General features: G+C 42.8%; 1 protein-coding gene across 2 annotated transcripts in view; it reads left to right on the plus strand.

Moving 5' to 3' along the window:
• The window catches only part of LOC138488767 (uncharacterized), a 74,788-nt gene extending 64,975 nt beyond the window's left edge, over positions 1-9,813 (plus strand). For both annotated transcript variants that reach the window (XM_069616049.1, XM_069616050.1), the window contains exon 2: positions 1,018-9,813. In XM_069616049.1, the coding sequence (XP_069472150.1) occupies positions 5,706-6,905 (1,200 nt within the window). In that variant the 5' untranslated portion in view covers positions 1,018-5,705 and the 3' untranslated portion in view covers positions 6,906-9,813. The remainder of the gene's footprint in view (positions 1-1,017) is intronic.
• The last annotated feature ends 5,215 nt before the right edge of the window (positions 9,814-15,028 follow it).

The raw sequence follows: 15,028 nt of genomic DNA on the forward strand, positions 1-15,028 counted from the left end.
CTCTGTTTGAAAGCTGCTATTTACCATAAGTATATGTATCACATGATGTGACTGGACCCTAAGGAAAGTAATGTGAGTACAATGTATACAAATATGAGCATATACAGGGAAAGTACAGTAATAAAAAAACACATAACTATCAGAAAGTGCTGATAACTCTACTGATTATCTTCATGCACAGAAAGGAGTGCTGTGTTTCAAGCTTGTGTCTTTCCCTATGTATATGTTTCATATGATATGACTGGACCCTAAGGGAATTACTATAAGAACATACTTGAAGGATAAGTCTACAAATATAGTACGTTTACAATTTTTAGTTCCTGACTGTTACTGAAGAAAACCATGTGGCCTAGATATGTCAGTAATGGAAAAAAGAGGGAGCCAGACATGTTATGTCATCAGTGATGTCATAAATGACATTTGTGATGTCATCTTTGATGTCATGGGTGTTAGGCTTAGCAGTGTACGGTGGTGGCACGAGTTATGGTTGCTTAGCTTACCATAACTGGTGAATTTCAAGGGTTTTTCGGTTTTACTTGGAACCATAACGTCCCTTTAACAAAGTTTTTTCACTGAATTTGAAAGGTTTTTAGCAGCGCAACTTAACCATAACGTCCCTTTAACAAAGTTTTTTCACTGAATTTCATTGGTTTTTAGCAGTGCAACTTAACCATAACGTCCCTTTAACAAAGTTTTTTCACTGAATTTCATAGGTTTTTAGCAGCGCAACTTAACCATAACGTCCCTTTAACAAAGTTTTTTCACTGAATATATATATATATATATATATATATATATATATATATATATATATATATATATATATATATATATAAAATAAAACAGGGAGTACTTTCCTTGGTGTTATTGTAAAAATGAAAATAATTGAGAAAAAAAAGAAAAGTTGATGTTATATTAAAATTGCAAGTTGTTGTCGTTGTATGTAAATTCTTTATAAATCTTCTGGGAAAAATTTCTATAAAAAGTACTGAAACTTGTTTTTTTATCTTCTATTAGAGAACAAACATTATTAATTTCCAGCCTGTAGAGGAAAATGCTGGGGACCGGGAAGGAAAGCAGGAAAGTGGGAGCTGTGCCACAATACCCAACCCAAAGATGGAAGGTGATACTGGAGTGCCCACTCCCAAAGGAATGAAGGAAAGGGGTACCATGCCACACACCCCAAATCTGAGATGGAAAGGGATACTGGAGTGCCCATTCCCTAATGAAGGAAAATTAAGTAGAAGGAAACCACACTCTGCCCTACTCTTCCCTAACAAAAAATCATGGAGGAGAAGGGTGGATCTGTGGGGTGCATTTGAAGGCCCTAAACGGAAATCCCCTTCACCTGAAACACTTAATTTAAACACTGCCACCAAAAACGGCCGTGCTTTGCATTCCCTGTCACATGAGTGGCAAGCATTTGAACATTGCATCCAAAAACGGCCCTGCTTTGCTTTTATTTCATCTGAATGACAAGAAGTTATGCACTGATTCCAAAAACAGCCCTGCATTGCTTTTATTTCACCTGATTGACAAGAAGTTATGCACTGCATCCAAAAACAGCCCTGCATTGCTTTTATTTCCCGTGAATGACATGAAGTTTTGCATTGCATCCAAAAACGGCCTTGCTTTACTTTTAATTCACACGAGGGGCAAGAATTTCAACACTACAATCAGAAATTGATTTTGATTTCTATTTCACTCGAACAGCAGCCCTGCAAACACTGCAAACAAAAAATGGCTTAACTTTTTCTCCTGTTCAAGTCAAATCAAAGAACCACGTTGAAGGGGGACTACCCCTCATTGTCAATGGACTAACAGCAAATGCAAATTCACTCAAAAGGAGAAATGAAAGAATCGCATGACCTACAAGACTTCAAACATTAAACGCAAAAACGGCTTGCACACATGTGAAAAAGAAAAATTACTTTAAAAAGCCACAGTGAAATGATAGCACCGCTCACACAAGAAAAATGTCAGGGAAATTTGCTGTGGGGTTTGACTAAAATAATGTACATTATTTTTCCACTCACAAACCTTCATTCACATTTGAAGAGGCACACAATACCAGAAAAAACATTTTGGGGCTAAGGCAGAAAACTTCAAAATGAAAAGTCCCGCTCCCACTGGAAGTCGCACCTATCAGTGAACCATTCTGCAGTAAAATGTGAGGTTACTGATGTTGTCATGATTCCCTGGACTGCCAGACTTGAAGGCAGGGGCTCAGCGATTTCAAAGAAAGCAAGTGTGATTAAAGTTTGACTAGGGGGTGTGAGCTCCTTCCTGCACCCACTACCAAGATCAAACTGGCAACTTCAAAGGGGGTCATAAAAATCTTTGGTCACAGGCTGAGCCAGGGGAAGACAGTTGGCTGTGCGGGAGGAAGCGCCCCTCCCATAGAGGGGGACAGATCCTCCTAATTGATATTAAAGGACTGATTTCCTCTTTAGGCATTTTTGCAGCAATTAGCATGAGGAATAATTTCATTTTATGCTATGTTTTTATGTAATTTCCAGTCGGTTTTAAAGAGATAAAGTGCATTTTCCTAGGACTTTGGAAATGGAAATGGCCAGTTAGAACAATTTTCTCGTTGATCTAAAAATGGGACAAATATGACAATTGGTGGAAAGATGGAAAATGAAATTATGAACCTGCTTGATCATATGCCGAGTTATAACTGTTATACATTTTGAAACAAGGACACAAATGTGCCGCCAGGCTACATCGTACAGAGTTGGTGATTGGCTTACCTAATTCCTTATGACCCATTAAAAGCACATATCTAGTTCATATGTCAGGGGCTGGTAGAATTATGAAGTTATGAGACATAACTGGTTTTTGTCAAAAATGGCCAGGAGAACAAAGAACTGTAATAATTGCCAACAGACAGATGGTGCTCTCTCTCCTTGAACCAATCATGCCAGGGGGTGGAGAGAGGAATGGAAAACTGTCCTATCCGAGTGGTAGGGGTAATTACAGAGTACTCCACCTAGATTGTAAAGTGAGTGATGTCATTTGTGTTATAAGTATATAAGGAGGACTGTACTAGGTCAGGGGCACACAAAAAAATCCAGGGAGACAGGAGAAGGAGGGTGGAGAGAAGGCGGCTGAACCAAACCAAGGCAGAGTATAGTGACCAGACCCCTTGCCTAGCTGACCAGCATTTCCTGAGATACAGCTGGCTTCCCAGAATCCCAAACCAAGGCAGTGTGCAGTCGCCTGGCACCTTAATTAGCTGTCCATAGTTTCCTGAGATCCAGCTTGCTTTCCAGAATAGTAAACCAAGGCTTACTTTGTAAGTAACAAATAAACCCAGCCCTAAATTGTACAAGCCCTTCCTTTTTGGAGCATTAAACCCCATTGAAAACCCAGAATTGCCAGTGTAATTCAGTCACCTCCCATAGAAGAATTTGTATTTAGCTTGTGTCTGTTAGCATATTCCCTTAGGTAAATCTCTCAGTGTCTGTGTAAATCCTTAGCATATTTTTCAGTAAATCAATGAATTCCCCTATTTGAAATTCACTGTTCAAGAGTGTTAAAATTCAAAATTAACCCTCTTGTCCCTGGTGTCTTTCTTTAATTAGTATAGTCATTAAAGTATTGCCTCAAAAGAATTAGTCTCCTTGTACCTGAAAACCGAATTCGTCCGCATATTGTATGCATTACCCCACAAATTCCTATTTGCATCTGTCCTATTAAAACCCAAAATCGTAGTCCCATTGAGAGCAATCCCTTTTGCCTACAAGTCTATTTGTTATGTGCCTCTGTCCTTGTGATTGAAAACCAGTTTTCCTGTTCTGAGCTATACCCCTTCCCTGGGCTGCCTGTCAGTGTGAATCCAGTGTAAAACGAATTTCCATTTGCCATTGTATTTTTCCTTTTTGCATTTGTTTCCTCCCAAAACCAATTGCCTACATTATTTCTAGCTTGCCCTGGTGTGCTGATTAGTATTATCTAAGCTTGCCTATCTCCTCAAGTGTAAGCAACGCGTATTTCCTTTCATTCTGTCCCCTAGCAGTTGTGAGTAATAATCAAAATCCCATTCGGCCATTTTGCTTCAAAAACAGGTTTTCACCTTCTTTGCTGGCTTCTCATCTTGGGGTGGTGGGCTTTACCCCAAATCCGATGTTCTCTCTCTATTCCTCTCCTTGCCAATGCCTTCTATTCAAAGAAACCAATTTAGCTGAAGTTTAGGGGGGTTGGACGGGGGAGTGCTAATCCGTTGGTGTTATCTCTTTATCAAATTGTTCTTCTTCTGTGTTGCCATTAAATAATTTGTGAATTGTAATAGGAACTCTTAACCTAATTGTTTAGTAGAGATGAGTGCATTTTGTGTTGCCACAACATTGGTGGCTGTGATTTTCCTTTATAATAAATGAATACATATCTTCTTGATTTACACAGGCCTGATTCCTGGTCCATTGTGACACAGGTGTTTGTGGAGGTTGGGTGAGAGACAGGTTGTAGGCCTACTAAAAAAACCTAAAAAAAACCCATGGTTTAATAAAAATAAAAAGCTCTTTATTGTATGCCACATTCGTTGTCGGGGAAGAAGTCCCTGGTTGCAGTGTGCTGTGTAGTAAAACCGTGACAAGGTGGGGGCTTGTGCCATGATTGAGGTTAGAGTTTTAAACCGTGACAGTGGAACACAGCAAGCTAACCCATTGAAGGTAGTGTTACTTTTAGTGGCTAGAAAGCTGGGTTGCATTTTCAAAGCGCCAACCAAAAACGTGTGACTGAGGTATCAGGGCTGTGTCTCAGAATAAAATATTGTAACCATAAACTAGGCAGGAGCAGGGTGGAGAGTTTGCCCTTGCATAGATAACCCACCAGCAGTAGAACACTCTTCATAATGAGCACTGTGGAAATTAACATGGCTAGGCAGCACCTTCTGTCCAAATTATTCATTAGAGGGGAATGGGAAGAACAAAAACATGAAACCTGGCTCTCTAGTATGATGCAACAGGTGACCTCTATAATTATGGATTTGTGGCAGGACAGTGGCCTGTTACATCAAGCTCTGACTGACTTCTATATGGCGCAGAATGTTAAAGATGAACAAATTAAAATGGTACAACTCACCGCATACATGTACTTCCACATGATAGTCATGAAAGAAAGGTACCAGGAAAGTATAACATCTGTGAAAAATAAGTCTGAGCTTTAAAATGAAACATAGAGTGAGTTAAGGCAGGTAGAGGAGAAAATGCGAGAGAGACAACATTCTGAGTTAGAATTGGGAAATACCATTCAGCAGCAAAAGGATGAGTTGGCAGTACAGCAACAAACCAATTCAGAGTGAGAGTCCCAATTATCTGCACTAAAAGAGGAATGCCAAGAAAGGGTTCATTCCCTGAAAGAGAGTCAACTAAAATTGAACCAACAAGTGACATACAATAGAGTGTGCTTAGAGGATATGGGCATTTTTAAAAATCAGAAGAAGCAATTAGAAGAGGAAAATAGCAAGTGAATTATTAAAGAGGTCCATTCCCAAGGGGAATTTGACCAGGAACGTAGGAAGTCAAGCGCTATGAAACAACAGAGTGATAACTTTAGTGAACTAAATAGCACACTGTATCAGGAAAAAGATGCCCTATGCCACAAAGTGTGCACATTATAGACAGACCCGGAGAAAAGTGAGTCACGTTTGCAGGAAATGACTAGAACAGACAATACAGACCAAAAATGCACAGAGTGAGGAGATGCATCTCCTGCAACAGAAATGGTCGGAGTATTCCCAGGCAATCCACGAAGCACAGAATGAAAAGGAGGCCCTTTCTGATGAGAACAGGAGACTCCAGAGCCAAGTAGTAGCACATGGGAAGGTCACAGACGTCAGTCTGGCCCTGATAGCAGAGCACAAGGCTCAGGCCTATGCATACTATCAAGAAATAGGGGCTGAGAAAGAGAAATTCGAGAGGTTAGAAAAAGAGTGTGCTAGATTTAATAAGGACTTGAGGCACCCCGAACAGTTAGAGAGTGGCAGGGCAACCCTGGATCACAGTGTGATGCCTTCTGTACCAAGGGCCTCAAGCCGACTTACCACCCTATATGCGCAAGGTGCTGCTAACTTCATGTCTACAAGTGCACAAGAACCAGGAACCATCGGGCGGCCCGACTCAATTAGGCCTAGCATGATTGGGCCGGCATGCCAGCGTCCATCAGAGATTGATAGATGTGCATCCCTGTTTAGGTTAAAAAATATTGTGGCCCATGTGTCTGATCAGGAAGACTCCTCTGAAGAGAAGATCAGGGAGTTAGACTGGCAGAAACATCAGCTACAAAGGGACCACCTGGTCCACTTTGCAGATAAAAAGGAGTCTGAGTTTAGGCCCCAAAAGAGCATCCTGAAAACCTCCACCCAATCAGGGAGGTGGGGCGAGTTCTCCACAAACCCCAGAAGAAGGGGGGAGTGTGAGGAGTACTCCCCTATGCGAAAGAGGAAGTCCAAGGAAAGTGACCCAGAGAGCCCACAATACCACAGGGGAGAAGAGACTAGGCCGAGTCATTCTGGGAGAGACTCTCAGTCTCCAGGAATCAGGGAGCGCCTAGAGGATAGGGATAGGACTTCAAATAACATCAGCTCTGAATCTGAGGGCGAATGGATTCAGGTGCAGCAGAAAAAGAAGGCAGCCAAACAAAAGAGAACTTTGGTGAAAGACCCCAGTAGACAAATAAAAGCCATTAAAAACGTCATGACCTTGTACTATAAAAACGCCAAGTACTCAGTCTGGGAGCATCTGGAACTGTATGACCAAATGATGACCTCATTTGGCATTGAAAATGACCAGAATTCTATGGAGTTTGCCAAATGGACATTCTCCCCAGAATACTCCAGCTTCTTTGCTGGCTGGAGGATCATGATCATTCAAGGTGGTCTACCCACAAGGTGGCCATCTTGAAGCACTTCTATGTGCACTGAAACCCCCAGGAGGCTTGCAAGGTGGCCTACAACCTGCAGTGCGGAGAGGATCAGACCCCGAGGGAATTTGTCTAAAAATTGAAGCAGGCATTTGCACAAACCACTAGGTGGGTGCAAACGTACAGTAAGGAGTTCATCACTACCTATTTCCATGCAAACCCTAAGTACATTATGACGTAGTTGGTTAGTGACTTCCACAATAAAAGGACCCTGGACTAGGTAATAGAACAAGCTACCGGGATCTATGAGGTCCAAAAGCCAGTAGAAAATAAGAATTCCCCCAAATATTCCAAACCAACCAGCACCCCCACTGCTGCCAAGGTGGCGGAGGTGAAGGTTACCCCCATTTTAGACCTAGAGATGGGGGGCCTAAAAATACAACTCCCACCAACCAAACAAACCAGTGGCAGAGAAGACCCTATGACCAGTCCCAAGCAGGGGGAAGCAAGGCATGGCCCCCCACAAATGTGTCACCTGACTCTGTCATCTACATCAGCCCGAGGTACAAGGGGAATAGAAACATCTTGGGGTACATATGGACTCCCCCGGCTCAGGGGGGTGTATCCAACCAGGTAAGTACGGCCCCAGGAAATCTTCCTCCCAACTTCCCTCCAACCTTCCCTCAGGAGGGCAGTAATCTTCCACCCTCTATTTTAAGTTTCTTCCTCAGATATCCTCCAAACCCCAACCTACAGAGCAACCCTCCTTTCTCTCCCCGCTTTCAGGAGTCTAGACCACCAAATCAGGGAGAAGGGAGACCAAGAATGGAGGACTACCAGGGAAACTTTCCATATCAAAGTTACTCTGGGAGAAGGGACAGTTACCCTTCCCGAGAGCAGCAAAGATTTGACTCAAGACACCCGTATCAGCCAGAGAGGGTGTCACAACTGGAGCGTCAGGTACAGAGCTTGATCCAAGACCTGTGTCGCAAGTTGAGGGCTTAGCAGAAACCACAGATGAACATGGCTGCTCAGACAGCTCAAACCAAGGGTCTGGCACCCTGGAACAATGATGCGGACAGAACCCCGACAACCAGCATGTTCCACAGGAGGAGGATCGGGAGGAAGGGGGTTGCAAAGCCCTAGAGCAAGTGTCCTTCCTTAGCTATGAAAAGCCCCTAGAAACCTCTGAACCTGAACCCAAATCTCCTACCCCGAAAAGCTACAACCTAGGGATTAGAGGGTAAGTAGGAGAAACCAAGGGACAAAGAAGACCAAATTTGTCCGCGTCCTCCATTTTGAAGGGGAAGAATCCCTAGAGGATTCTGTGAAGAAAGTCTTCTCTTTCAAGGATGGGGGGATTCCTCCCAAAGAAAAATGTGTCCCAAAAAGACAATAACTCGGACTGGGTAGGTATGGGGACTGACCTAGAACCATTTATCCCTGAACCCCAGAAATCTCATCCTGAGAACTCAGGAATGAATGAAGGATCCTCCCCCCAAACTGGTTCAAATGACTGTCTCCGGGAGAAGCGGGACAGCACAGAATCAAGTGAAAAAGGGGATTCACAAACTCCCCAAATCTCAGGATGCTAAATTTTCATCCCAGATTCCCAAACTCTGACACAGAAAACTGCCCAAGACCCCACGGTGTCGGAGTCCAAAATAAAGAAATTAACGGTCCAACTGACCCAAAATGCCATTTCCTTTGCCCACTGGAGGAGAAAGAAGATAGGTTTTATGCCCCCATCCGGGTACAAGGGCAGTGTGCATTTCCAGCACTGGTTAATACAGGATCACAAGTCATCCTCCTGTCTAAAAAGGAATTTGAAAAAATCAATTCAGGAAGGGGGAGAGTCACCAAATTCCCCTCACACCTCTTCCTGGACAACTCCAGAACTTCGACGGGAATGACATTCCTGTCGAGGGGACTGCGGATCTGGAGATCAAAATTGGGTGACAGAAGGTGAGGCACCCAGTCATAGTCATCACTCCAGAAGGAACACCCTGTCTCTTAGGAAATTATCTCCTTTGCAGATTGTCACCACTAATTGACTGCGTGAACAAGATCCTCTGCACCCAGACTAACCGGCCAATAAAATTAAAACAGAGCCCAACTATGTAAGCCTAAATGGCACATGCCACATGGTTGAGCAGCGGTCTGACAAAATTGAGTTCCATTTTAGAAACAATCAAGTCCCCTTCATCACAGTAATTGCTGTAGGACAACAAACTGGTGAGGGGAACCCATCTCCATTCCTGAAAATTATCCTTCCTTCCAGTTCTAAGGGGCATTCCACACTGGAAGGAAATACCCTGAAATTTTATACTGATCCACAATTTGAAAACCCAAATCCCATGCTAAAAAGTGATGTAAATCCAGTTCGAAGCTTGACTGGAATTCAGAAAAAGGGTGAACAGTTGTTCCTCCCCATTCAGGTAAATGAGGGGCGAGCCTGTTCTCGCGAGTGTAGGCCTGAATACTGAGAAAAGCTTAATCAGCGAAGCGTTATCCAGGAAACTCCCAAAAGATCAGACCAATCCAACAGTTGAGTTGTTTTGTCAGTGGGTATGGGGTCTGGAGACTCCCGGTTCCAAACATCTCCTACCTAGCAGGTGCATGCTAGTCATTTCTCTTGGTGATAAAAGCATAGAGCATAATTGTTGGGTCTTTTGAGATGTCCCCTCTGCCTTCTACTTAGGCAGTGACATTCTCAATCGATTCACAATTTATTTGGACCTCATTAAGTACAAAGTCTGGTCCCAATTGGAGGGTAACCCCAGGGGCTTTGACAATCCTGAAAAAGCATTTCGGTCAGCTCCATTGCTACAGTAGGCAGTTAAAGTTCAAAATGGAGAAGACGACACAATCGCAGGCTTGGGCTGACAATCCACCATCCCCCCTAAAAATTAAGAGAGCAGGAATTGTGTCTGATTAAATCCCAGTGAGGGTAGAGCCCAGGAATCCTGGACGAAGAAATTCATATATATATATATATATATATATATATATATATATATATATATATATATATATATATATATATCAGGGAGTAATTTACTTGGTGTTATTGTAAAAATTAGAGAAAAAAAAAGAAAAGTTGATATTGTATAAAAATTGCAAGTTGTTGTCGCTGTAAATTATTTATAACTCTTCTGGGAAAAATGTCTATAAAAAGTGCTGATACTTTTTTTAAATCTTCTATTCGAGAACTAACATTCTTAAATTCCAGCCTGTAGAGGAAAATCCCGGCGACCTGGAAGGAAAGGAGGAAAGGGGGAGCCGTGCCACACTACCCAACCCAAAGATGGAAGGGGATACTGGAGTCCCGTTCCCAAAGGAATGAAAGGAATGAAGGAAAGGGGAACCATGCCACACTCCCCAACCCAGAGATGGAAGGGGGTACTGGAGTGCCCACTCCCTGATGAAGGAACATTACACAGAAGGAAACCCCACTCTGCCCTCCTCTTCCCCAACAAAAAGTCATGGAAGAACAGGAGGGTTCTGTGGGGTGCATTTAAAGGCCCTAAACCGAAATCCCCTTCACTTGAAACACTGTATTTAAACACTGCCACCAAAAACAGCCGTGCTTTGCTTTCCCTGTCACATGAGTGGCAAGCATTTGAACACTGCATCCAAAAACGTCCCTGCATTGCTTTTATTTCATCTGAATTACAAGAGGTTATGCACTGGATCCAAAAACAGCCCTGCATTTCTTTTATTTCCCGTGAATGACATGAAGTTTGGCATTGCATCCAAAAACAGCCTTACTTTACTTTTAACTCACATGAGGGGCAAGAATTTCAACACTACAATCAGAAACGGATTGTACTTTCCATTTCACTCAAACAGCAGCCCTGCAAACACTGCAAACGGAAAATGGCTTAGCTTTTTCTCCTGTTCAAGTCAAATCAAAGAACCACGTGGAAGGGGGCCTACCCTTCATTGTCAATGGACTAACAGCAAATGCAAACTCACTCAAAAAGGAGAAATGAAAGAATCCAATGACCTACAAGACAGGAATTCAAACATTAAATGCAAAAACGGCTTGCACACTTGTGAAAAAGAAAAATGACTTTAAAAAGCCACAGTGAAAATGTAGCACTGTTCGCACAAGAAAAATGTCAGGGAAATTTGCTGTGGGGGTTGACTAAAGTAATGAACATTATTTTTCCGACCATAAAACTTCAGTCACCTTTTGTTACACCATCTACTGGTCACCTTACGCACACGAATACCCGTGCAGCCACTAAGCCCTCCGTCTCAGGTCCTGATTTGCCTACCACTTCTAACCTGAGGTCCTCACTCCCTCAAGTAGCACGGTAGCGGCTATGCAACAAGAACACATGAGGGTATCCAATGCCTTATGGTCATTCTCACGTATTGCGGCATTGGCAGCTGCCCTGGCATCTTGGAGATAATCGACAGAGACGCCGGCTTTTTTCTTTGCTTCATCACGCCTCCAGGAAGACCCGGTAGCGTCTTTGAAATCTTGGGTCATGTGACACAGAAACGTGCTATTTCATCAGTCACGTTGATGGGGTCATATGACACTCTTAGGTCCCTTCAAAACCGGAGAGGGAATGCTCATTCAGTGCTTCACAGCTGACCCAATCAGGCACTGTTCAGCGTCTTCCTGTCTCCACATCTCGATTCTGGACTACAGACTGTTATTCTTGGATTCCTCTGTCAAGCTCTCGGATACTGTTTTACTGTTTCTGGACCTTTTGAACTGTGTTTTGGATTCCTTTTGATTACCCCTGGTTTTGACAAACTTGGCTGGCTTTTGACCTTGGAACTCTTAACGGATGTTTTCGGATTACCCTTTCCATTCAGTTTTTGCAGTGCCAAACTCAACAACTATCTAAGCCTACTCACTACAGCTTGCTACATTCTGCAACCACACGGAACACCTCCATTTCCTTCTGTGCTCTTCCCAGACCCCACCTTGGTAAGCCCCTTGATATCTGTGATCTCGCCATTTCAGTGTATTGTTTTCCCATTGTACTGACCCATTGCTTGCTTTACAGCGGTCGAAGGGTCACCGGTGTTCCTGGTGTTCTTCGGCACTCAAAAAACCTGTGGCCTCAAGGATCGCTCAGGAAGTTATTTGTATCTTTCTGAGTGGAACTTGTCGACAGAGGCCCCATAATCTTCACGACCATCAAGTCATAAAACCTTTGAAGAGGCACATAATACAGGAAAAAACTGTTTGGGGCTAATGCAGGAAACTTCATAATTAAAAGCCCCGCTCCGACTGAAAGTTGCACCTACCAGTGAACCATTATGCAGTAAAATGTGAGGTTACTGAGGGTGTCATAATTCCCCGCACTGCCAAACTTGAAGCCAGGGGCTCAAGGATTTCAAGGAAAGCAAGTGTGGCTAAAGTTTGACTAGGGGATGTGAGCTCCTTCCTGCACCCACTACCAAGAACAAACTGGCAACTTCAAAGGGGGTCATAAAAATCTTTGGTCACCAGCTGAGCCAGGGGAAGACAGTTGGCTGTGGGGGAGGAAGCGCCCCTCCCACAGAGGGGGACAGATCCTTCTACTTTACATTAAAGGACTGATTTCCGCTTTAGGAATTTTCGCAGCAATTAGAATGATGAATAATTTCATTTTATGTTATATTTTTATGTAATTTCCAGTCGGTTTTAAAGAGATAAAGTGCATTTTCCTAGGACTTTGGAAACGGAAATGGCTAGTTAGAACCATTTTCTGGCTGATCTAAAAATGGGACAAATATTACAATTGGTGGAAAGATGGAAAATGAAATTATGAACATGTTTGTTCATTTGCAGAGTTATAACTGTTATACATTCTGTAAAAAAGGACAGACATGTGCCACAGGGCGATGCTACATTGTAAGGAGTTGGCGATTGTCTTACCTAATCCCTTATGACCCACTAAAACTGCATATCTAGTTCATATGTCAGGGGCTTGTAGAATTATCAAGTTATGAGACATAACTAGTTTTGTCAAAATATTTCCAAGAGGAGAAAGAACTGTAATAAATGCCAACAGACAGATGGTGCTCTCTCCCATTGAACCAATAATGCCAGGGGGTGGAGATAGGAATGGTAAACTGTCCTATCCGAGCAGACGGGGTAATTACAGAGTACTTCCCCTAGATTGTAAAGTGAGTGATGTCATTTGTGCTATATAAGGGGGACTGCACTAGGTCAGGGGGCACACAAAAAAATCTGGGGAAACAGGTGAAGGAGGACGGAGAGAATGTGGCTGAAACAAACCAATGCAGAGTGCAGTGAACAGACCCCTTGCCTAGCTGTCCAGAGTGTCCTGAGATCCAGCTGGCTTTCCAGAATCCCAAACCAAGGCTTACTTTGTAACTAACAAATAACCTCAGCCCTAAATTGCATAAGCCCTTCCTTTTTGTAGTTTTAAACCCCATTGAAAACCGCAAATTGCCACTGTAAAGCAGTCACCTCCCATAGAAGAATATGTATTTAGCCTGTATTTGTTAGCATATTCCCTTTGGTAAATCTCTCAGTGTCTGTGCAAATCCTTAACATATTTTTAAATTAATCAATTGATTCCCCTATTTGAAATTCACTGTTCAAGCATTTTAAAATTTGAAATCAACTCACTTGTCCCTGGTGTCTTTCTTTAATTATTATAGTCATTAAAGTATTGCCTCAAAAGAATTAGTCTCCCTGTACCTGAAAACCAAATATGTCTGTGTATTGTGTGCATTACCCCACAAATTCCTATTTGCATCTGTCCTATTAAAACCCAAAATCGTAGTCCCATTGAGAGCACTCCCTTTTGCCTACATCTCTCTCTGTTAGGTGCCTCTGTCCTTGTAATTGAAAACCAATGTTCCTATTCTGAGCTATACCCGTTCCCTGAGCTGCATGTCAGTGTGAATCTAGTGTAAAACGAATTTTCATTTGCCATTGTATTTTTCCTTTTTGCATTTGTTTCCTTCCAAAACCGATTTTCCTACTTTATTTCTAGCTTGCCCTGGTGTGCTGATCAGCATTATCTCCTCAAGTGTAAGCAACACAAATTTCCTTTCATTCTGACCCATAGCAGTTGTGAGTAATAATTAAAATCCCATTCTGCCATTTTGCTCCAAAAACGGGTTTTCACTTTCTTTGCTGGCTTCCCATCTTGGGGTGGTGGGCTTTACCCCAAATCCAATTTGCTCTGTCTATTACTACTCATTGCCACTGCCTTCCATTCAAAGGTATCAAGTTAGCTGATGTTTTGGGGGCTGCAGGGGGGAGTGATAAACAGTGGGTGTTATCTCTTTATCAAATTGTTCTTTTTCTGTGTTGCCATTAAAGACTGTGTGAATTGTAATAGGATCTCTTAACCTAATTGTTTTGTAGAGCTTATTGTATTTTGTGTTGCCACAACATTGGTGGCTGTGAAATTGTTTGATTTTCCTTTTGCATTAAATAATAAATTAATAAATATCTTCTTGATACACACCTGCCTGATTCCTGGTCCATTGTGACACGGGGTGTTTGTGGAGGTTGGGTGCGAGATGGGTTGAAGGTCTACTAGAAAAAAAAGAACCTGCGAATTATTAAAAATGAAAAGCACTTTATTGTATGCCACATTCATTGTCGGGGAAGGCGTCCCTGGTTGGAATGTGCCGTGTAATAAAACCGTGACACCACAGCCAGCTGTCAGGCCTTTAACCCTAAGGGATCATGTGGTCAATGCAGTGCGTGAGGGATCAGCTGGTCTACAGCTTCTTCACTTAGGCCTGCATATATTATGAAAGGAAAAGTGACGAACCCCTGCCAAGTGGGTGTCAATGATGAAACAATGGCAAGTGTCTGGTCATGCATGGACACAACATCCTGAGACACCACTACACATGTATGGGGACATGAAAAATGCAGAGCATTCACACATGTATGCAGCCATGACACCTCCACTCAGATATCGTTTGTCAGCATGGCAATGTAATGAACACATGCACACTCACAATCATGCTGGCACAACACACGTACAACTTGAACAACCAAAAAAGCTAAACCACGAGCAGGCTGCCCAGCACAGGACCACATCCCAGTATGGAAACACGTACAACGACCGCAAGTCGCCGTGCTTTGAAGCACATCACGTCAAAGACACAAAACCCATCCCCAGCATGCCTTAGGAGCAGGCCAGTGCAGTGGGCCACATAC

The sequence above is a fragment of the Ambystoma mexicanum genome, chromosome 9 (genome assembly GCF_040938575.1).
Source record: "Ambystoma mexicanum isolate Mex_15411 chromosome 9, UKY_AmexF1_1, whole genome shotgun sequence".
NCBI classification, from domain to species: domain Eukaryota; kingdom Metazoa; phylum Chordata; class Amphibia; order Caudata; family Ambystomatidae; genus Ambystoma; species Ambystoma mexicanum.